Genomic DNA, 22,078 nt, shown 5'->3' with positions numbered 1-22,078 from the left:
TGGCACTCAAAGGCTGAGGGGGAGGGTGAACAGGTATTTAATCCCCATGCGAACGGAAGGCCCAGCGTACGAATTGAAGGCTCTCAGCTCCTTCACTTCCCCGCTGGGACCTGGCGAGCTGGGCATGTCGTCCTTTCCCACAGGGCTGTTTTATGGGTTTTTCCCATCCACTCTGTCTAATTAGAGCCCTGCCCCACCAGGCTTCTAGCCTCCTTTGTCCCAAACCGACCCAGGGCCCCTCCCTGCCCTGTCCCGACCCGACCTTCCAGCCACCTTCCAGCCGGCAGTGCCCCGTTCAGCCTGCTTCCACCCCGACCCTGCTGCTTCCAGCAGAGAGGGATGGTTTCCCCCGAGTAGACGGTATTGTACCCTCCCTTGCGCTTAGTACCGCGCTCTGCACACAGTAAGCGCTCAGAAGTCGGAGGATGTGCGTGCTAATGTCCTGCTGGCCCAGCCTGCCTCCCCCTTCTTCCCCCCTTCACCTCCCCTCAGCTAAGCCCTCTTTCCCTCTGCTCCTCCCCCTCTCCTTTCCCACTGTGCTCATTTGTATATATTTTTATTACCCTATTTATTTTGTCAACGAGGTGTCCATCCCCGTGATTCTATTTTATCGTGATGATGATGTCTTGTTTTGTCCGTCTGGCTCCCCCGATTAGACCGTAAGCCCGTCATTGGGCAGGGATCGTCTCTATCTGTTGCCGAATTGTACATTCCAAGCGCTTCGTACAGTATTCCGCACATAGTAAGGGCTCACTAAATACTATTGAATGAATGAATGACGTGGCCCTAGAAAAGAGAAGGGCAGGAGCTTCGGGGCGGCTGGTTTGCATCGACTTTCCTCCTCCGGTGGTCTGTCTTTGGGGTATGGATGTCAGCTCTGCCATCCGCCGCCGGCCTCGGCTTCCTCCGGAGAAGCCCAAAGATCAAGGCAGCGGATTAGGAGAAACAGTTGTCTCTCCCAATTCCCGAGGCGGCTCCGGCCAGGGAGAAGCCATGCTACACTGCCTTGTCCTCTAGGATGAGGGGCAGGGTGGAAAGGGTTCTGGGGTTTGATCAGTTGACTCTCCACATCTGAGGAAGCACTCCTGATCCAGAGCAGACCCTGTCCGCTTGTCACGGGTCTCAGGAGAGGAGGGACACCAGGGGTAGAGGGGGTATCCTGTGACTTGGACTATCTTCACCGCAGGGCCAGGTTTGCTGATGTGCAGATATCCACGGCCTGCGTCCCCGCCGTCTTCCCTCCCGTGTCCCCCTCGCCTCCCGCAGGCTCCGGAGGAACCGGGGGGCTAAAGGCAAGGAGGGAGCTGCCAGTCGGGCTCTGCGGGGAGAGGCAGTTTTGGAGAATCCCGATCCCACCACGGGCCCAAGGAAACACATAATGCAGGGGGCTGTAGTGAAAGAGTGGAGGGAAGGGGAGGGAAAAAGAGGGGCGTAGATGGGCAGGGAAGCCGTGCTAATGAGTAGCCCTGATCTCTGGGATCCCCAGGGTGGGAAATGCTGAAGGGAGTGAATGCCACGCCAGATCTAGATAAATCTAGTATTTATTTATTTTTCCAACCACACACATCTAACTGTAATGCACCGTCGTCGTCGTCCCCCACCCCCCGGCTCTCCCACGCGATGCCGGAAGAAATGGTTGGGAATGAGATATGTGGTATCGGCGACGACAGTCCAGGCGTGCGTGATATAAAGCAGTGGTATTTATTGAGCACTTAGTCTGTGCAGAGCACTGTACTAAGCTTTGGGGAGAATCAGCGTAACAGTGTTCCCTGCCCCTTCCGAGCTTACAGCCTCAGAGAAGCACTCAGGGTTCAAGAAGCCATCTTCTGATCTGCCCCCCACCTCGTGACCAAGCAGAGGAACGGAGCTGCGAGCAGTCAGCGGGGCCGGGTTTCAGGGTGCCGCACTGCCTTTATTGTTTTATTGTACAGATTATTAGTACTCTATTAGTGCAGAGCTCTGCACGCAGTAAGCGCTTAATAAATACTATTGAATGAATGGCCCCCCCGCCAGCCGCCGGCCTCTCAGCAGTAAGAATTAGACCCGAATGGAGCCAGTCGATGGCCAGACGGGATGGGTCTGGCAGGCAGACGGAGCCGGGGCACCTCCTGGTCTGTAAGCGTGGTTACCTGTACATCTGAGTGCGGCTGCCGAGAGGGCCCCGCAGCAGGTCGCTCAGCCAGAACGGTCATGAATTCTTCATCTTCTTCTCCCGTTCCCCCAATATCCTGTTCCCTGGGCCCGGACTCCCTCTTCCTCTGTACGGGCCAGTCAGCCGGTAATCTTTATTGAGCGCCGGCTGTGTGCAGAGCACTGGACTGAGTGCTTGGGAGAGTATAATGTAGCCATAAAGACACATTCCCCGCCCACAAGGAGCTTACAGTCTAGAGGGGGACCAGGGTCAGCGGGCCTTCCGAGCTAGAGCAGCCCTGGCCCTCTGGTCGGGGGCAGAGGGGGGAACCACCGCTCAGCTCTCTGAGCCGGGAGCCCGTCGGCCAGTCGACCCTGGGTAGTTGTTCCTGTAGTGTGGATGCTGAGGATCCTTGGTGATAGGATCCCAGAGGTTGGAGGGAGACGGCCGCGGCGGGAGAATTGGGAACCACCAGCTCAGGGAGGGAGCCCAGGGGTGGGCAGCAAGCAAGCCAAGGCAGAAGGGAGGGCCCGTCCTGGACCGGGGGACTGGACTTAACACAGAGCCGTCCATCCAGTAAGCGCTCGGTATATACGATCGAGTGGATGACTTGGTGGTTGCTGGAAGTCAGGGATCCCCTACGGCTCTGTGTGCCTAATGCTGGGGAGGGTGATGCTGGCAAATCAAGCGCTTAGTACAGTGCTCTGCACCCAGTAAGCGCTCAATAAATACGATTGAATGAATGAATGAAATCCCGGGACCGAGGGCCCCCGTGGACTCACTCTTCAAAATTTACTGAGCACTTATTGGGTGCGAAGAGCTGTACTAAACGCCGAAGAGACCCTTCCCTGGGGCCACAAAGCCAGGCTGAGGTCCGAACAGAAAGGAGGCTGCCCATCTCACTCCCTTTGAGAACCGAAAGGGGAGAAGGGCAGTCCCCTGGGTTACCCCGCTTGGCAACGCTCCAAAGAGAGTTTGGGTGGAGAGCTGTGGAGAACCCAGAGGCAGCTTAGAGCCCGGACCTCGGGCCCGGGGAATGATGGAGCCGCAGGAGAATGGGGGAATGAAGAACCGAGACCGGCTGAAGAAGAGTGGGAGAAATGGGCTTGGCTCTGGGGCATTGTGTAGGGCCTGGGGTTGGGCTCGGCAGAGCTCTGAGTGGTTCTTTCACGGTCACCCCTACCCAACGCCATCCCGAGCTCCCAGCCTCCCCCCTGCCTGCCTGGGAAGTGTTGTAAACGTCGGCCGCGGTGATTAACCAACCCCTAGCTTATTAGGGAATTAAGGTTGGGTTTATTGGCCTGGAATCGGGAACAGTCTGGGTGTGGTGGCTCACGGGGTGGGGTAGGGGGTGTAGGCCGGGAGTGGGTCCGGGTCAAGCAGACCCCAGCCGAAGGGGAGAGGCCACCCCGGACCCTGACCGGTCAGTTGGATGGGGACCTAGTTTCAGCGGTTCCCCAAACCCACCGTAACCCTTAGTCGATCGTACCGTAGCGCTTAGTACAGCTGAGCAAATACCACGATTTCATTCATTCTTTCGAGAAGGCAAGCCGGACGGGATCTGAGCTTGTTGGACCCAGTCCCTGCCCCCCGTGGGGCTCACAGCCTTAATCCCCCTTTTACAGTTGAGGTAACTGAGGCACGGAGAAGTTAAATGACTTGCCCAAGGTCACGCTGCAGACAAGTGGCAGGTCCTTCCGAGTCCCAGGCCTCTGCTCTATCCACTGGGCCACGCTGCTTCTCGGCGTCGTGCTGGGGGTGCAGGCTGAGGAAGAACTTTTCCAAACGAGGGAGGCCAAGAGCTGGGCCCAGGGGCAGAGAGAGGTTACGGAGGAGAGCTGTAGAGATGGGCTCGGCTCACCGTTTCCCACAGAGACCGCCTCCCTCCGACCCTCCCGGCCCGCTCCCCCCCTCCCTCGGCCGGGCCCCTTTCATGTGCTTCCTTGTTCCTTCCTTTGCAGGCCTGTGGGAGCCGGCCCAGGGAGAAGCCTGGGGCCCAGCTGCCTGCCGGGAGGGAGGAGTCGGGCCGCCTGCACACGGGAGAACAGGATTCGCACCGGATTCTCCTCTGGAGCTCCGCTCCGCTGCCCACGCTCCCGGCATACGGACACACAAGCAGGCACACACGCTCCTGGACCCCGCCGCTGGCTCTGCTCTGGAAGTCGCGCAGTAGCCGTCCGTGCTGGCCAGGGCCCGGCTCCTCCTGCTCCTCCTCCTCCTCCTCCAGACTCAGCACCGGGTGGAGCCAGGACTGAGCCAGAGCCAAGCCGGGGGCCCGGAAGAAGGAGAGAGTCGGCCGGCCGCCAGTCCGGCCAGCAGCCCAGGGAATTCCAGCCCGCGGCAGGGCAGAGCTCCGCGCCTCGGAACCGGGGAGCAGCTACACCTCCCCCCTCCCGGAGGCGTTCCGGATTGAGGGAAGGATAAGAGGAAGCGGCCGCCTCAGGATTGCCAGGCCCTGGACCCTGCGCGGCAGCGGGGAAGGAGTCCGCCTCTGGCCCCTGGCCACCCGGCCGACACCCCCCTCAGGAAGAACGGCCCCCCGCCAGCGGCGGGAATGGGGGCGATCCCCCCGTGCTGGTGAGCGGAGCCGTCCCACGGGGCAGTGTGGGGAGAGGAGCAGGAGACGGAAGGAGGGAAGGAAGGACACAGCTATGGGCAGACGTCTGGGCGGACCTGTCGATCTTTCACCTCGGAGAGCGGTGGGTGTTCCCGCCAGGACCCTGGCCGAGGTAGCCGCCACCAGGTGATTGGTCGCCGGCCCTGCTGTGCCTATGCTCGCCCTCATCCCCACACCCTTCTCCTTCCCAAAGCCCTGAGGGAGGCTGGAGCCCTGTTATCTAGGTAATTTAGGTTCAGACCATGGACTCCCTGGGGAGTGGACCCAGCCCCTCTCCCGCACTATGACCCCGGGCACCACTGTGACCTGACCCGAGCCAGCCGACAGGCAGGCAGGGGGATCCCAGGCAGGCAGGGGGATCCGCTTCCCTCTCCCTCCGACTTCCACCCCATCTCCGGGCGCCCAACCATCCCCACCCACATTCCCTCTCCCTCCACCTCCCTCCCCGTCTCGGAGCGCCCACCCCCCTCACCCACATGGTCTGAGGGCTGACCTCCCAGGGGTTATTTGCTCGGAAGAAGAAGAGCCTAGAGTGGGTACAAGAGACTTTTGCCACCTCCCTTTCTTATCTGGCAGACTCCTCCCCGACTTTTCCCTTTCTCCCCTTCCTCCCACCCTAGCCGGATTCTCCCATCCTCCCTTGCCACAACCCCTCCTGGACAGAGGGCCGGGTGGGTGGGGGGCCCCAGAGTGATGGAGCGGGACCTCTCCTCTCTGAACCGCTGGGCCAAGGGAGTCGCCCAGGGCTGAAACTCCCTTGCTGCTGTGCCAGGCTGCCAGGCGGGGTGCTGGGTGCCATCAGGTAATGCCCTCCGAGGGCTTGGCTCCGGCTTCCTTCCTCCGTAGTCGGGCTCGGGTGGGCCCTCCCCATCCCCACCTTGGCCTTTCACCCCATCGGACTCCGTGGCCCCATCATGGCGGAGCACCTGGAGCTGCTGGCGGAGATGCCGATGGTGGGCAGGATGGGCACCCAGGAGCGGCTGAAACACGCCCAGAAGAGGCGAGCTCAGCAGCTGAAAAAGTGGGCGCAGGCCGAGAAGGAGGCCTCGGGCCGGAGGGGCCGTGGGGAGCCGAAGACGAAGAAGGGCGGCGGGAAGAGGGAAGAGAAGAAAGTGTTGTTCCCACCCAGCATCACCCTGTTGGAAGCAGCCGCCCGCAACGATCTGGAGGAAGGTGAGAGCCCGGGGCCCGGGACCTCCCCACGGGAGCCAGCCCCGAGAGAGCCCAGGCCCTGTACAAGGGGCGGCTGGGACCGGCCTTCCTCCGAGTGCCCCCGCAGACCAGTCTGCCCCCCGGCACCGGCCCAGAGAGCTGGGGTGTCCATCCGTTACCTTGCGGCCCGGACCAGAATCGGGCGTTCTGCCGGACGGTGTCCCCGTGCCGATGGCCCATCCCCCCATTCATGAGCTCTTACTACCTTGGTATCTCCCCGGAGACCCCCACGCTGGAAAACGGCTCGCCCGGTGGAACCCCCTGATGGCCACTGAGGAGTGGGGAGTCAGGAAGATGCCAGCTGAGCCCCGCTAGGAGGGTTGTTCCCCGACCCCGTGGGTCTGGAGCTCGGCCTGGAGCCATTTTGATCGGGAGGAACCCGGGGTGGGGAAAGAGTGCATTGTTTCAAATCCATCTTCCTGTCATCGTCATCCATGAGCTCTTGGCAGGAGTTAAAGCTCTGTCTCTTCTCCTCCCTCTCTTCATCCTTGCCTTTAATAATACTGGCATTTCTTAAGCGTTTACCTGTGTAGGGATGGGATAATCAGATCAGTGCCTTCCTGCCACCGGCCCCCATAAAAACCACAGTGGGTTGGAGCTGAGGCCGTGGACCCTTAGAGGATGATGGGTTCCGGACGGGGTACCACTTGGTTTATCTGTAGAGATTCAGGGCCCCCAGGCTATAAGTCCCAGCACGCGGTGCCCGTTTGGGAGCTGCAGGATGCATTGTGTTCTGGGTCCTGTGATCTCTTTTGGTTTCCCCTCCTTAAAGAGGCAGTCCTCTTCTCTTCCTCCCCGCACCCAACCTGGGGCTGGGCCCTGCCGCAGGGCCAAAAAAGTTGCCCTCTGGCTTCTTGTATAAGGCAACCATGTTTTCTAAAGTTCAAAGTCGAGGAAGATGGGGGGGATTGAATGGGGTAGGCCACTTGTGGGGTTTTTGGTTTCACAATCCTATGAATGGGCAGAAAGACAATCTCCCACTTTCCCCTGCCTCACTCCCCCGAGCTAACATCCAGAAATTGCTCTGTAAAGGTTTAAACCCACAGGTTTCCTCTAACTACTCTCCCGGCCCTCTCCCTCCAAATGGAGAGAGAGAGACCGAAAAAGGGAGACGGAGAGAGCTAAACAAACAGAGGAGTCGAGAGAGAGGTAGCGTGGCCGAGGAGAGAGTCCGTGGAACTGGGAGTCAGGAGACCCAGATTCTAGTCTCTGCCCTGCCACTGGCTTGCCGGAGACCCTGGGCGAGTGGCATAACTTCTGTAGGCCTCTGTTTCCTCTGTAAAATAGGGATTAATAATAATAATAATAATTAATGTTGGTATTTGTTAAGCGCTTACTATGTGCCGAGCACTGTTCTAAGCGCTGGGGGAGATACGGGGAACCAGCTTGTCCCACGTGGGGCTCACAGTCTTAATCCCCATTTTACATTAGATGCCTGCTCTCCTGTCGTTTTTCTTTTGTGATCCCAGGGTAGGAAAGAGGCTGAATCTGCTCTGATGGTGACGGTATTTGCTGATGGTGGTGGCGGGTGAGCGCTCACTCTGTTCCAATCACCGTTCTGAGTGCTGAGGTAGATGCAGAAACGTCAGGTCGGATACAGTCCGTGTTCCACGGTGGGTTCACGGTCTAAAATGTGATCTCAGATGATCTTGCATCTACCCCACCTCGTAATACCACGCAAGCATTTAATAATGGAGAGAAACTAAAGATGTGGAGAGAAAAGAGCAGGTCAGGGGCGGAGAGAGACAGACAGACGGGGTGCCACAGACGTGCCCATAAAACAAAAGCCACACCATACTTTCCGAGCGAATTCTTTGTTCAAGTCAGCCAAGCAGGGGAGCCGCAGCTGAGTAGCAAGCGCCCTTTTCTTCCGCTCCCCCGTCGCTTGCCATATTCCTGGTGCCTGGCGGTATTTCTGAGGTCATCTCCACCGTCATCCAAGGCTCCTCCCTGAAGGTCAAGGCAGAAGTGACCGCAGAAGTCAAGGTCAGTTACCAGGAGCTGGGCTGCAGTGGAGGCGGTGCGGGGAAGGCCGCTACATCGTCGGCTTTCACGGCCGCTAGGGAAGGTAAACGTTAATCAGGTTGGACCCAGTCCCCGTCCCACATGGGCCTCACACCGTTGACCCCCATTTTCCAGATGAGGCAACTGAGGCCCAGTGAAGTGACTTGCCCGAGGTCACACAGCAGACCAGCGGCGGAGCCGGGATTAGAACCCAGCTCCTTCTGACATACAGGCCCGGGCTTCTCACCTAAAAGAAGCACCTTCGTGGGTTCTGTTCATCGGCCACGGTTCAGGTGGTAGGATGGAGGTCAGAATTTTGAAACTGGCTGGCTTGACAGTGGACATCCACTCACCAGGTGTCCAAAGGTAAGAAGCAACGTGGCCTAGTGGGTAGAACCCGGGCCTGGGAGTCCGAGGACCCGGGTTCTCATCCTGACCGCCACTTGCCGGCTGTGTGACCTTGGGCGAGTCACTTAACTTCTCTGTGGCTCAGTTTCCTCATCAGTAAAATGGGGATTTGATATCTTTTCTCCCTCCCTCTTTAAACTGAAAGTCCCTTGTGGAACAGGGACTGTGACTTATCTGATTTTATTCTCCCCAGTGCTTAGAGCAGTGCTGGGCACATAGTAAGTGCTTAACAAAAATTACTATTATTATTATTAGTGCTCCAGACTTTTAAAGCAGGGGGTGACCTCTCTTCAGAGGAGCCCATGAGGCTGGGGCAAGGCCAGGATCTCCTATCTGCCCCAACCAAGGGCAGTTGAGGCCTGGAAATAGGAAGGGTTCAGATCACGTGGCTTAGTGGAAGGAGCCCAAGTTTGGGAGTCAGAGGTCGTCGTTTCTAATCCCTCCACTGCCACTTGTCGACCGTGTGACTTTGGGCAAGTCACTTAATTTCCCTGTGCCTCGGTTACCCCTTCTGTAAAATAAAATGGGGATGAAGACTGTGAGCCCCACGTTGGACAACCTGATTACCTTGTATCCACCCCACTGCCTAGAACAGTGCCCGGCCCGTATTCTTATTCTTATTTTCAGTTTCCTCGGGGCTGGGGTTGAAGTCATCCCAAAGAGGGGAGGGTGGGTGAGCAGACCTGCCTTCCGAGTAGGAGACCAGTCTCTCAGAGGCCTGAGAGAGTCACGCTTTTGCGGGAGTGGGAAGCAGGGTGGTTTGGCTGGAGTGGTCTGATGCCATCTCCTTTCCCACAGCCCCAGCAACTCTCCAACATTGGTCCCTGAGGGGCCGGCTACTCTGATAGTGAGATAGTCCAGCTGGCCCACCTCGGGTTCGGAACCTGCTCCGGGGAACGGCTTCCTCTCTGGTCTGCGACCGGGCCCTTCTTGGGAGGAATGATGATGATGATAGACGTATTTAAGTCCTTCCTATATGCCGAGCACTGTGCCAAACTGTAGGGTAGATACGCAAAAACCAGATTGGACCTAATCCCATCTCACAGCGGGGGCTCCCAGTCTAAGAGGGAGGAAGAACAGGTACTTAGTCCTCATTTGACAGGTGAGTAAATCGAGGCACAGAGAATTTAATTCAGCTTGCTCACTCAGCAGGCAAGTGGCAGAGCTGGGGTTAGAACCCAGGTCCTCTGTCTCCCAGCGTAGGGTCCAGATTTCCAGTTATATTCTGACCGTCAGCCCCTTCCCGCCTCCCACTGGCTGTGGCCCTTTTGGGGCTCACGCGGAGTGCCCGAGGTGGGTCGAACATGTGAGTGGGTAGGGACTGCTGCCAGGAGACGAGGGGAATCAGGCCCTCCCATCTCCACTCGGCCTCCCTTTCCTCCCCGCCTTCCTCTCTCCCCTCTCCTAACCTCCCTCTCTCCTCTCCTTCCCACTCTCTGCTGGGGGGCTCCAATTACAGTGAGGTCACCGTGGGGCCAGGCAGAGCTTTTCCCCGGGAAGCCTAGGGGATGGGCACACTCGCTCCCTTTCCCTCTGTCTCCCTCCCCCACCGAGAGGAGCCAGAAGACAGATCCAGGCGCCACTCTTCCTTGTCTCCAGCTGAGCAGCTTCTCTTCTGTTTACTGTCCAGCCCCTCACCTCCTCCCGCTTGCTAAGAGTTTGATCCCTTCAAGCGGTTCCCAACTCTCAGCCTTTCAGCCCCATCTCCCCACTCTTCCCACCTCCACTTCCTTCCTCTTCCTGCTCTTACATCCCCCTTTCCTCTCCAGTCCCCACCCAGGCAGGCTTGGCTCCTTCCCAAGCCCTCCCAACTCTCCCCAGTGTTCCTGGTCTCTCCTGGGGAAGCCTGGCCATTTCCAAAACTGTCCCAGGACCTCTGGCTTCTGTCTGCTAAGGGAGAGCTTGTTTGGCACGAAGGGGGAAACTAAGAGGGGCAGCATCCCGAAATCCTCCCTTCCTGGGCCCTGCAGTGAGTGGGTGGAGAGGAGGGGTATCGAGTTGAGCGGTCTGGGCATGAAGAGAGTGCTAGAGATTAATTTATTTAGGCTGCACAAGAGATATGTCGCTTAGGGTACTGAGAAGGACTTGGGGGAGCAGGACTTAATAATAATAATTTTGGTATTATGCGCTTACTTAGCTCTGGATAGATACACTTTCAAAATCAGGTAGAGGCAGCTCAGGCCATCCACCAGCCAGTGGTACCTCTTGAGCACTGACTTTGTGCCAAGCACTGCATTTATTGAGCACAAATACCTGGCAGCTGCCATTCTGGGGGCGTCCTGGGGTTGCGGATGGACACTGAGCTTTCCCGGGCTCGGAGCTCTTGTCCCAGGACTCGGGGAGGGTGTTCCATGTAGACCTCGAGGGGCCAAGAGCCACCACCCCAGGTGGACCAACAAAACTGGAAGAAAGGCCGGCCAGACTGAGGAAGCCGGAGTCCCCAAGCGTTGGACTGGGTCCCACCGAGGCAGGGAGGAGCCCACGAGGGGACTGTAATCTCTGTTTTGTTTCTTGGAAACGTGAAGCCTTTGATCTCTGTGGATTTGGGTTCCTGAGCTGACCAGAGATTGAGGAAGCCAGGGAGTGGTCGGAATGACTCTTTCCCCTCCGGACCATTTAGTGAGGCTCTGTCTGTGGAGCCTCCTCCTGTCTGTGGGGCCCCCCCACCCGGCACTGTCGGGTTTGGGGGTCCTGCCCCCAATGAGGCCAAGTGAGGACTTTCCGGAAGCTGCCAACCCCTGAGTCGCCCACCCGGGACCGGGGCTAACATCCCCTCCAACACTTGGCCCAGTGGGTTGGGGGAGAAGATCGTTACGGGGAAACTGTCTTCCAGGGGGAGCTGAGAGGGACAGTTTTCCTCTTAGTAGAGTGCTCTGCACTCAGTAAGTGCTCAGTAAATACCATTGATTGATAAATTGATTGGTGGATGTTTGCCCCCATCAGAATATAAACTCCTCGAGGTCAGGGAATGTATCATTCTGGCCTTCCCAAGAACCCAGTAAAGTGCACTACACTGCTCAATAAGTGCTGCTGCTACTACTAAAGAGAAGCAGTGTGGCTCAGTGGAAAGATCCTGGGCTCGGGAGTCAGAGGTCGTGGGTTCTAATCCCGGCCCCGCCACTCGTCTGCTGTGTGACCTTGGGTAAGTCACTTCACTTCTCTGGGCCTCAGTTACCTCATCTATAAAAATGGGGATTAAATAAAAATGAGAGCCCCACGAGAGTCAATCTGATTACCCTCTTATCTACCCAAGCGCTTAGAATAGTGCTCTGCACATAGTAAGCGATTAACAAATACCTTAATTATTATTATTATTATTATTTTTAAAGACCTAAACCCAGTCCAATCCACCTAAGCACAGCCCCTCAGGAGTACAATCCGACAACACCAGAAAGAACGCTTGAAGCCCTGGGGGGTCACCAGCCACACACCGGGGAAGAAGGACAAGAATGTATGGATTGTGAGGAATTAGATGTGGCCGAAGGGGCTGGAGGCTTCCCTCCATTCCCACCAGAGAAACTGCTCAGAGGGTCAGGGACCCCAGTGGAGAACCCTGAAGCGGGGAGGTGGGTCCAACCCCCCGGCCGAAGGCCCCGGGAGCTGAATCCAGAGGCCCGTGAGGGGCTTCGAGGTGGGAAGACCAGCAGGATCCGACTGTCCCGGCTCCCCGATTCGATTTAGCTGCCGGAAATTAGGGGGCGCAGTCAGCCCCAGATCCGCCAGTATGCTGGAGTAGGAGGACGCTGTCCTACCGCCTGGAAGAACCGAGACCAGGGTGGAAGGGATAGGGGACCCACCTCCGGGAGAGCGCCTGGCAAAATCTTAACACCTCACCTCCGCCGTGCCCTGTGCCTTTCCAGAGCCCAGGCTAACTGTCCCCCCTGCCCACTCGTCTCCTCTTCGCAGTATGCCAGTTCCTCCGGAATGGAGTCAGCCCCAACTTGTACAACGAGGATGGCCTCACGGCACTGCATCAGGTGAGCCCCCCTCCCCAGCTGCCATCATCCTCTTCCCAGCTTCCCCTTCCCGTGCCAGGCCGGGCGTCTCTCGGCCGTCAGGACCGCTCCGGGGAGCGGAATTCTATCTGCCGGCATGGAGAAACCATGGCAGGCAGCGTGGGGAGAGGCCGGAGAGAAGTGGCCCACGGACCAGGCTGGGGCCTTTGGAGAGTCCTCCTAAGTCGTTCCTCTTTAGTCGGGGCCTCCGCTGTCCGCCGTGCAGCGCTCTGTTGGGCCGGGAGGGGACCGGTCACGCCCTCGAGGCTTAAAACAGAACTACAGCTCCAGCAGTAGCGACGATTCCTGCTCTTCCCTTTACTAATCTCTCCAATTCTGCGCCAAACTCTAGGGACTCGTACGCGGCCCTGCCTCTCCTATCCTTACCTGCCGCTGCCGGCAACCTCGTTCAGACGCCGTCACTCAGACGAGCACGCCCCTGTCAGAACCGGGCCTGTGGGCCGTGAGGAGGTCACGCTTTTCCAGAGGTGGGGATGAGGGGAATCCTTAATCCCACCTCTTAGTGAGGGTGACTATCAATTAGCCCTGGAGCTTCACCCACTGGCCTAGCGCCCGGGAGTCGGCCCAGCCTAGCGACCGGGCGTAGCCTGACAGTATTACACGTTATTTCTCGCCCTCTTTCCTGGGCCGCCTCACACACGACGTAGGCTAGTCAGTCGCGTTTACTGAACGCTTAACTGTATGCAGAGCGCCGTATTAAGGGTTTGGGAGAGTACAGTGAGGCTAGCTGTTCCTCTCTCGCTGGGTTCCCCTTCGACACCCCGTCCCTGTCGCCCCCACAGCCACCCCTCTTCCCCGGGGAGACGGGGCCGGTGGGATGCCGGGGAGGGTTGCTGGCGAGGGTGAGGCGGCAGGTGCCAGGGCCCCCGGACTGTGAGCGGGACTCTGCCCGTGCCCCACAGTGCTGCATCGACGACTACGGGGAGATGGTGAAGCGGCTGCTGGAGGCCGGGGCCGACGTCAACGCCTGCGACAGCGAGCTCTGGACCCCCCTTCATGCCGCCGCCACCTGCGGCCACCGGCACCTGGTGGAGCTTCTCATCACACAGTAAGTCATATTTCTTGAGCGCTCACTGGGTGCGGAGCGCTGTACTAAGCGCCTGGGAGGGTACTGTTCCCCGCCCGCAACGAGCTTACAGTCTAGAGGGGGAGCAGAAAGCTGGATGGGAAGGAAGACCGAGAGTCCAGGTTCTCTGGGGGCCCTGTGAGGAGAGGCGGGAGCGGTCTGGACTTTCTCGATCCCTTTCTGGATAGCGGCGGCGAGGGAGCAGAGAGCCAGTCTGGCCCGGAGGTCAGTCGATCAGCCAGTTGTATTTATTGAGCGCTTACCGTGTGCAGACCACTAAGCGCCCGGGAGAGTAGAATACAACAATTATAACAGACTCGGTTCCTGCCCGCCACGAGCTTCCGGTCCAGTCTTTCCAAGTGCTTAGGACGGTGCTCTGCACACAGTAAGCGCGCAATAAATACCACTGATCGAGTGGTTAGTCGTCCGGGGCCGGAATCCCGGAACAAGCAGCTGGAGAGGGCCGATCCATCTGAAGCTCGGGGGTGACCAGAGGAGGAAACGTTTATTCCTCCAACAGCTTATAATAGTGTTGGTATTTGTTAAGCGCTGACTGTGTGCCAAGCACTGTTCTAAGCGCTGGGGGATACAAGGTCATCAGGTTGTCCCACGTGAGGCTCGGTCTTCACCCCCATTTTACAGATGAGGGAACCGAGGCACCGAGAAGCTAAGTGACTTGCCCAAGGTCACATAGCTGACAAGAGGCAGAGCCGGGATTAGAACCCATGACCTCTGAATTCCAGGCCCGGGCTCAGTCCGCTACGCCAGGGAACTGAATACCACAGGAAGTTGTTGAGGCTAAATTAGCAGCAGGGTCCAGCTGGGTTGGGCCAACTTCATATCGAAGCATTCCCAAGTGGGTCACTAAAGGGAAAACTTGGGAGTGTTAGGTGTTCTCCTGCCTGAATTTGAAGAGTATAAGCCATCCCCGGGTTCCAGCACTGGGGTCCTCCTTTTAGAAACATAGTATCGGTCTGGTCGGTCCATTGGTCTGACTCCTAAATGACTATTTTAATGTTCCTTCTCTTCAAGAATCTCCAAGGAGGTTGATTCTCGCCCCTCTCCCAGGCCCGAGGTGGCTCACTGGGCGCCCTTCCCGCTGTGTGGGCGGTCTGGCCCCATCGCACCCCTCCCCTGCCCTGGGTTGCCCTCACCTGTCAGCCTTCACTGCTTCCCTTTTCACTTGCACCCACGGCCCGGCCATCAATGTTTAATGCAACCAGCTTAGGTCGCCGAGTAACCTGACCCCTTGAGTCCCTCCCGCTCCTTTTGCCTTCCGCAACTGGCCCGGCGCCCCCAAGTATGAGTCTTTTAGCCTTCTCTGCCAAGACCCTGCTGGGAGGCCACCTGCCTCTGACCTAGTTGAAGAGTCTTTTCTCTCCCTCCCTCTCCTTCTGTCTGTCTCTCTCTCCTCTCTCGGTCTCTCTCTCACTTGCTCTTTCTCTCTCCCTCTTATCTGTCCTAGGGCTGAGGGTGCCAGTTGAGGATGAAGCCTTTGGGTGCCTCCCCCCTGACCCCAGTCCCCACTGCTCACCTGGCAGCAGATGGGGACCCCAATCCACAATCAGGCAGGGGATAGGAAGCAGGTAGCCAGCCCAGGAGTAAAGCGGCTCTCTGCCCATCCAGGAATCAGGATGGCCCCTTTCTGCTAGGCTTCGGCCCCGGCTGAAGATTTCTTGTAAGTCAGCGACGCCACATCCTTCAGGAGCCGTTTCCTCCAGGGGCCCAGGCCCTCTCTGTGGCCGGGCGCCGTATCTGGCTAACGGCCCTCTCGCTGCGGCCCTGGAACCCCTTGAATAGTGGAGGTGCGAGGCCGAGGATTTCCTGGAAGAGGCAATGTAAAAGACGCTTCGGAGGATCTTCCAAAGGAAGCCGGGCCCAGAGCTGAGGGCCGAGGAGAGGATTTTGGGCCACCGATTGAGCGGCCTGCTGTCCAGGAAGCCCCGAGCAAGTCCAGCAGGCCTCTGTTCCTGGCAGAACTCTCCCCGGGGGAGGGATGGGGTTGCCTAGAAAGAAGGAAGCAGGGTCTCACCCAAAGGCCAGAGCCGAGCGGGGAGCTAGAGTACCCGGCCTGCTGGTGCAGGCCTGGGCAGGACTGGGCCAGGAAGCCTTCCTAATGGAGTCTTAGAGAGGCAGAAGGGACTAGTTTTCAGCAGAGGGAGGGAAGAGGAAGCAGCTTCCATCCATCATGCAGAATGAGAACTGTCGAGGTGCCAGCATGGCCGAGAAGAAGCTGGGGGTCAGAATGAACCCAAGTCAGCAGTAAGTCGCTGGGCAAATGGGTGGAGCCTCCGGGAGCCGTGAGGCCTCCTCTCTTCTGCCTCGACCTTTGAGGGCTGGCTCAGGACTCCACGGGCTGAAGAATTTAAAGGGCCCAGGGGAGTGGCTTCCTGGGAGGCAAGATGGCAAACCCTGGAACGGATCGTCCAGGGCTGCGGTTGGGAGGCCTTCCCGTGACCCCGGAGGGGGCAGGTGAGCAGATATGGGAGGGACCCGACGTCAGCTGCTAGGAGTCTGCGTCGCGGTGGACGAAGACCCCGAACGGAGCATCCGGGCAAGGGGATCAAGGCAGGGGTTCTGTCCCCCACCCCTCTCTTTGTCCCTAGTGGTGCCAACCTCCTGGCGGTGAACACGGACGGAAACATGCCCTACGACCTGTGTGAAGATGATTTGACCCTAGACTCCATCGAGACTGCCATGGCCGACCAGGGTAGGTGGTCCCCTCCATTGGCATGGGGCTGCGAGGGCCTCGTCCTGGTGTGAGTAACTGGGGACTGGGGCCTGGGAAGGGGAAAGCCCCAGGCAGACCTCAGACCTGCAGTGAGGAGGGGTTCAGGGCTGCGGCGAATCCAGGGAGTGAGCCCCAAAAGCTTCAGTCAGGGACTGAAAATTACCAACAGCTGCCCTTCCCTCAGACTCTCTCCCCGGGACGTGCCCTGTACCTGATAATAATGTTGGTATTTGTTAAGCGCTTACTATGTGCCAAGCACTGTTCTAAGCCCTGGGGTAGACATAGGAGAATCAGGTTGTCCCACGTGGGGCTCACAGTCTTAATCCCCATTTTACAGATGAGGGAATTGAGGCACAGAGAAGTTAAGTGACTTGCCCACAGTCACACAGCAGACAAGTGGCAGAGCTGGGATTCGAACTCATGAGCCCTGACTCCAAAGCCCATGTTCTTTCCACTGAGCCACGCTGCTTCTCTGATAGATAACCTGATAGATTTGGCTTGCCCAGGCGAGGGAACTATGGGAGGCGAGGCAGGGCGGGACCCAGGCTCGTGACTCCCGGAGGCGGCACTGAGCCCCGGGCCCCACAGGCATCACCCAGGACAGCATCGAGGAGGCTCGGTCGGCCCCAGAGAAGCGCATGCTGGAGGACGTTCAGAGACTGCTGCAGGCCGGAGCTGATCTCAGTGCCCCCCAGGACCACGGCGCCACACTGGTGAGATCTGCTGACCTGGTGGGGGAATGGGGCAGGGAGCTCCACTGCCTGGGTTCTTGGCCTTCTCCTGGTGCCCCTTAAGGGCCTGCGTGAAATCCAAAGCTCTGCCCAACCCCGACGGGCCCTAGAGAAGGCTGGACCCTGGGGTTTCTGCCCAGGGAAGGCGGTGCTGTTGACCAACCACGGTAGATCTGGGGCAGTCCTGGTCCCGTTCGCTCCACGATCTGTCCCGGGCCTCCAAGAGGCCGTAGTAGCCACACTAACCTTCTGGTCGCCGAAAGGCTGAACTGCTGAGTCCTACTTCCAACCTGCACGGCTCCAGCTCCCACAGAATGGCCAGGTAGCATGCTGGTCGGGCCGGGCCGGGGGGGCGTCTCTCCAGGCCTATTCTCCTTCATTCATTCATCCACTCAGTCGTATTTATGGAGCGCTTACTGTGTGCAGGGCACCGTACTTAAGCGCCTGGAAAATACAATACAGTAATAAAGAGAGACAATCCTTGCCCACAACAGGCTTACAATCTAGAGTTGGGGAGACAGACATCAAAACAAGTAGACGGGCATCAATATAAATAAATGGAATTACAGATATAAGTGCCGTGGGCCGGGGAGTGGCGGGGGGGAGAGCAAAGGGAGCGAGTCGAGGTGACGCGGAAGGGAGGGGGAGCGGAGGGAGAGGGGGCTCAGTCTGGGCTTAGTCTCCAAGTGGTGGAAGTGTGGAGCAGGAGTTCCAGGTGCTCATTCCTGCTTCTCCCTCCTTCCGTGATCCCCGCAGCTGCACATTGCCTCAGCCAATGGCTACCTGGCGGCAGCAGAGCTGCTTTTGGACCACAAGGCCAGTATGACTGCTAAGGACCAAGACGGCTGGGAGCCGCTCCATGCTGCTGCCTGCTGGGGTCAGGTGAGGTCAGCCCCGGGCACCGTCAGGATGGAGGGGGCAAGAGGAGATGAGCGCTGCCCTGCAGCTCGGGACACTCGTGGATGATGACGATGGATAGCGGGGTGGGGGGAGCAGCACCCTAAAGAGGGACTAAGCTTTCATTTTGAGGGTGGAGGGCCAATTTAGGTAGGGAGGGGCTCTCCGGAAGGGGTGGGTGCCAGGACTCGTTCGGAAAGGGAAGGCTGACCCAGCTGGGTCCAAAGAGGGAGCAAGCGGGTGCTGGGGGGCAAACAGGGAGAGCAGTGGGGACCGGGCAGGTCACCTGCACCCAGGTGACGCCACTGTCTAGTCAGGGCCCAGATTGATCGGTCCCGGGCCTACTCGGAGGGGACCGGAGGGCTAGCCGACCCTGGGAGGGCCGGGGCCCCGTTGCTCCCTCCCTTCTAGAGTGGGGGCACCGACTCCTTTGCCAGGCTAGGCTGGGTCCCCACTAGTTCTGCACAGGTACTTGGCAGAGTGAATCCGTCGCCCGTCCCAAGTCCCCCGCGGCGGCGAAGCCCCGGCTGGGTGTGGGCGGCGGACAAGGCCAGAAGTTTGGATCTGGTGGCGCAGGGGCAGGGCATAGGGCAGCACTTTGGGCCTGGCAGGGTAGGGGCAGCTCAACCTGTGACCACAGGTGCACCTGGTGGAGTTGCTGGTGGCGCACGGGGCCGACCTGAATGCGAAGTCAGTGCTTGATGAGACGCCCCTGGGTGAGCCCCTAGCTCCCGGGCACCACCGGCGGGGGGCCGGGGATAGGGATGGGCGACCCGGGCAGGGGCGTGGGGAGGGACGGACACCGGGCGCGAGCGGTTGGTTGGGGGAGGAAAGGCCAGATGCCCCGGAGGAGGGCCGAGCGGGCCGGGGTGGTCTGTGATCCTGCCCCTCCCAGACGTGTGTGGGGACGAGGAGGTGCGGGCCAAGCTCCTGGAGCTGAAGCACAAGCAGGATGCCATCCTACGCTCCCACGACTGCCACAAGACCCCGCTTCAGCGTCGCACCTCCAGCGCTGGCAGCCGTGGGTGAGATTTGGCAGCCCCCGCCCCACGGGATCCCCCGACCGCCTTCCCCGCCGCCCCCGCCGGTCTTCCGGGGCCTCCGCCCAGCTGGTTTCCAGCGCCGGCCACGTGGAGGCGCCCTCTCCCTGCCGATGACCACTCCGGGCCCGGGCCTGGCAGGGCCACCCTCCGGCACTGCCCCACCAACCTAATCCCCTGCCTCCAGGCCCTCCCAGCCTAACCACGTGTAAATTCCTCCTTTCCTCATCACGATTTGCCCCATCCGAGGCCTCCCGTCTCCCCGGGTCCATCTCTCACTCTATCTTTATCTCCCCCAGTGACCAGGTTTAGACCCATCTCAGGCCCCGCTGGGCGGGGGTGTCTCGACCGAACCCTCCCGCCCCTTAGATTCTCTGCTTTCCTCTCCTCCTCCCTCTAACTTTACCTTTCTGCTTAGGTCAGGTGGTGTTTGCGGCCCAGGCTGCTCTTCCCAGAATCCCCAACCGTCTCCACTTCTCCCCCCCGCCCCAATCTTTTGGGTGTCCCCAGGGCACCCTCCCCATGAAGAGATGAGCAATCTAGTTCCCCGGAAACGGAACCTCCTCTTCTGTGTCCTCCTTGGCCCAGGAGTGCCTCGATTTGGTCGGGAGGGGGTGGACGGGAGGGTGTCGGGTATAAGGGAACGTATACGCCCCGAGCGGTCGGGGCCTGGTTCTGAGTGTCGGGTTGGGTTTGCGCCTGTCCCCGCAGGAAGGTGGTTCGGCGGGTAAGCGTGACGGAGCGTACCAACAAGTACCGCAAGGAGCACGCCCGGGAGGCCATCGTTTGGCGGCAGGGGCAGGGGCAGACCGGCGAGCCCCAGGTAGGCGAGGGCGAGCCTGGCGATGAAGACGAGGATCGGCAGACTGACACCGAGCTCCAGCTGCAGAGCGGGGTGAGGGGGGCGGGAGAGGCCCCGCCTGGGGGGTGAACCTAAGCCACCCCACCCGCCATACGCCCCCAATCCCAGTCATATGCCATCCCGACCTATCCTATCCATCCTATCCAAATATTACAACCCCGTACACCCTTCGTACACCCCAGTCGCTCCCTCATCCCTGTCCTCGCATCGTACCTTGAGCTCCATCCCGATCCATCGCCCTGGCGTCTTGTCTACTCGGGGCTCCCCACGCCACCACCTTGACGCTGCTGTCACTTTGTAGCCCAGCCCTGGACCCTCGCGCGAAAGCACTTGACATCTCTCCCATCTCCTTCGTCCCCAAATTCATGGACGCCTGTCTCCCCTGCAGGAGGCCTCCCTGGCCCCGGGCAGCCTAGCAGGGGTAGAGTCGGGTACGGTGGGACTGGACCAGCGGAATGGCAGCGCGGGAGCGGGCCCGGGGCCTTCCGCTCGCCACCTCTACTCCAAGAGACTGGACCGCAGCGTCTCCTACCAGCTGGCCACGCACGATCCCCCGGCGCCCGGCGCCCTCGCCCGCAGTAAGGCCCACCACACCCTGGCTGACCTCAAGCGCCAACGCGCAGCCGCCAAGCTGCAGCGCCCGCCGCCCGAGGAGCCCGCTTCCGCCCCGGGCCCCGGCCGGGGCTCCCCTCCCCTACCCGTCTACTACACGGAGGCCAGCGGGGACCCCCCGTTGCTGAAGCTGACGGCCCCGGTGGAGGTGGCGCCGGCCGAGAAGAAGCCGTGTTGCCAGCTCATGTGAGCGGGTGACTCCGGGACTCCCCGCCCCCCCCGGACGAGCCCCACAGCCTCCCAGGAGCAGCAAGTCCCCAGCCCAGGCGTGTGGGGGTATCCCCCCCCCGTCCTCTCCAGCCAACCGGAGCACACAACTCCCCTCAGGACCAATGTGGGGCCGGGAGAGGTGCGGGGGTGACGTGGAGCTGTCTGGGCACCACTGGGGGGTAGAGGGTCTCCTCATCCCTTATTGCCCTCCTCACCTGAGGCAGAGTGCGCTGCCAATTCAGCCCGTCCCGAGGGAGGGCTTCTCAGGGCTCGGCGGGGAGAAGAGGGTCCCTGGAAGGTCTACTGGGAAATGGGTCAGTGTTGTGGGGAGCGGTGGGAAAAGGCCCAATGGTGGAGCAGCTGGACAGAAACTGGGAACCGGACCCACCTCTCTTCCAGCTGAGAGAACCTGGGGCAAGGTTGGCGGGGTCAGAAGAGCCTAAGCTGGACCCCCATCCCCCTTCTGCCTTCCCCTCCCACCCGGGGTCCTCCACTAGATCCGGGTGGAATCAGAGGGCCCGATGCCCCAACCCTAGCGGGCCTCGGGGTTCTCCAGGCAAACAGCTGGAAGGGGTGAGGTGGCGGGGAAGAAAAGAGAGGGAAATGGGGGACTCAGGTACTCAACGCCCCTGGCCTCCAGCCGCGGGCTCCTCTCAGGGACAGCCCTCTGCTCTCCGCCTTGGTCTTCTGTGTCGGGACAGGGTGGTGCGGGGGTGGTCAGAGGGGATGTATTTTCAATGTTTTTACTCTGTGCGTCCTGATAAAGGAAGTTTATGCCACGAAGGTGTGCCTGTCCACCTGTTTGGGTGCATGTGTCTATCTGTGAGACCAGCCTTTCTCCTGACTTTGTAATTCCCCCAGGCCCCGGAGCCCCGCGAAGGGGGCGGGGGGCAGGGTGGAGGCGGGCTAGGAGCCGGACGGGGGGTGAGATGGGGGTCCGCAAGGAGCTACCCATTCCTCACTTGGCCTGGCGCACTTCTCCCTTCTCCTAAATTCTTTCCCTCCGGTGGCTCCTTTAATCCTTAGCCGCACTGAAGCGGAGGGCCTAAACTCTATCGGTTGGGGGAGGGTGGCAGAAGATACGGGGCCAAAGTCTGGGCCTAGAGGGCAGCGCTGTCTTGCCCTAAGACTCTTTTTTTAAAAAATATATATATTTTTAAATGATATTTGTTAAGCACTTACTATGTTCCCGGCACTGTACTAAGTAATGTCGTAGATTGAAGCTCATCAGTTTGGACCCAGTCCGTGTTCCGCTCGGGGCTCACAGTCTTAATCTCCATTTTACAGATGAGGTACCTGAGGCACAGAGAAGTGAAGTGACTTACCCAAGGTTACGGCAGACAGGTGGCAGAGCCGGGATTAGAACCCAGATCCTTCTTACTCCCAGCCCTGTGTTCCATCCGCTAGGCCACGCTGCTTTCCCATTAGGTATCCCCGGTGGGAGTAAGCATGGCACATGAGTCGCAGAGTTGTGCCAGCAGAACCGGAGGAGGAAGGAGGAAACGGGGCCGATGCCAGCGTCGGCCCCTTACCCCTCCTCC

The 22,078-nt window shown here is 59.5% G+C and overlaps 1 protein-coding gene across 4 annotated transcripts in view; it reads left to right on the top strand.

Moving 5' to 3' along the window:
* PPP1R16A (protein phosphatase 1 regulatory subunit 16A) overlaps positions 1-21,320 on the top strand; it is a 40,168-nt gene extending 18,848 nt beyond the window's left edge. For 3 of the 4 annotated variants that reach the window (XM_029062545.2, XM_029062544.2, XM_029062543.2), the window contains 10 exons: positions 4,093-5,921; positions 12,279-12,349; positions 13,291-13,436; positions 16,061-16,164; positions 16,774-16,898; positions 17,673-17,798; positions 18,454-18,529; positions 18,709-18,838; positions 19,565-19,748; positions 20,104-21,320. In XM_029062545.2, the coding sequence (XP_028918378.1) occupies positions 5,663-5,921; positions 12,279-12,349; positions 13,291-13,436; positions 16,061-16,164; positions 16,774-16,898; positions 17,673-17,798; positions 18,454-18,529; positions 18,709-18,838; positions 19,565-19,748; positions 20,104-20,517 (1,635 nt within the window). In that variant the 5' untranslated portion in view covers positions 4,093-5,662 and the 3' untranslated portion in view covers positions 20,518-21,320. Of the gene's footprint in view, positions 1-4,092; positions 5,922-7,429; positions 7,489-12,278; positions 12,350-13,290; positions 13,437-16,060; positions 16,165-16,773; positions 16,899-17,672; positions 17,799-18,453; positions 18,530-18,708; positions 18,839-19,564; positions 19,749-20,103 lie in introns of those variants that run through there. The other variant, XM_029062546.2, reaches the window with a different exon arrangement.
* The last annotated feature ends 758 nt before the right edge of the window (positions 21,321-22,078 follow it).

This window comes from Ornithorhynchus anatinus, chromosome 4 (genome assembly GCF_004115215.2).
Source record: "Ornithorhynchus anatinus isolate Pmale09 chromosome 4, mOrnAna1.pri.v4, whole genome shotgun sequence".
Classification (NCBI taxonomy): domain Eukaryota; kingdom Metazoa; phylum Chordata; class Mammalia; order Monotremata; family Ornithorhynchidae; genus Ornithorhynchus; species Ornithorhynchus anatinus.
This window is presented reverse-complemented; position numbering and strand designations above follow the sequence as displayed.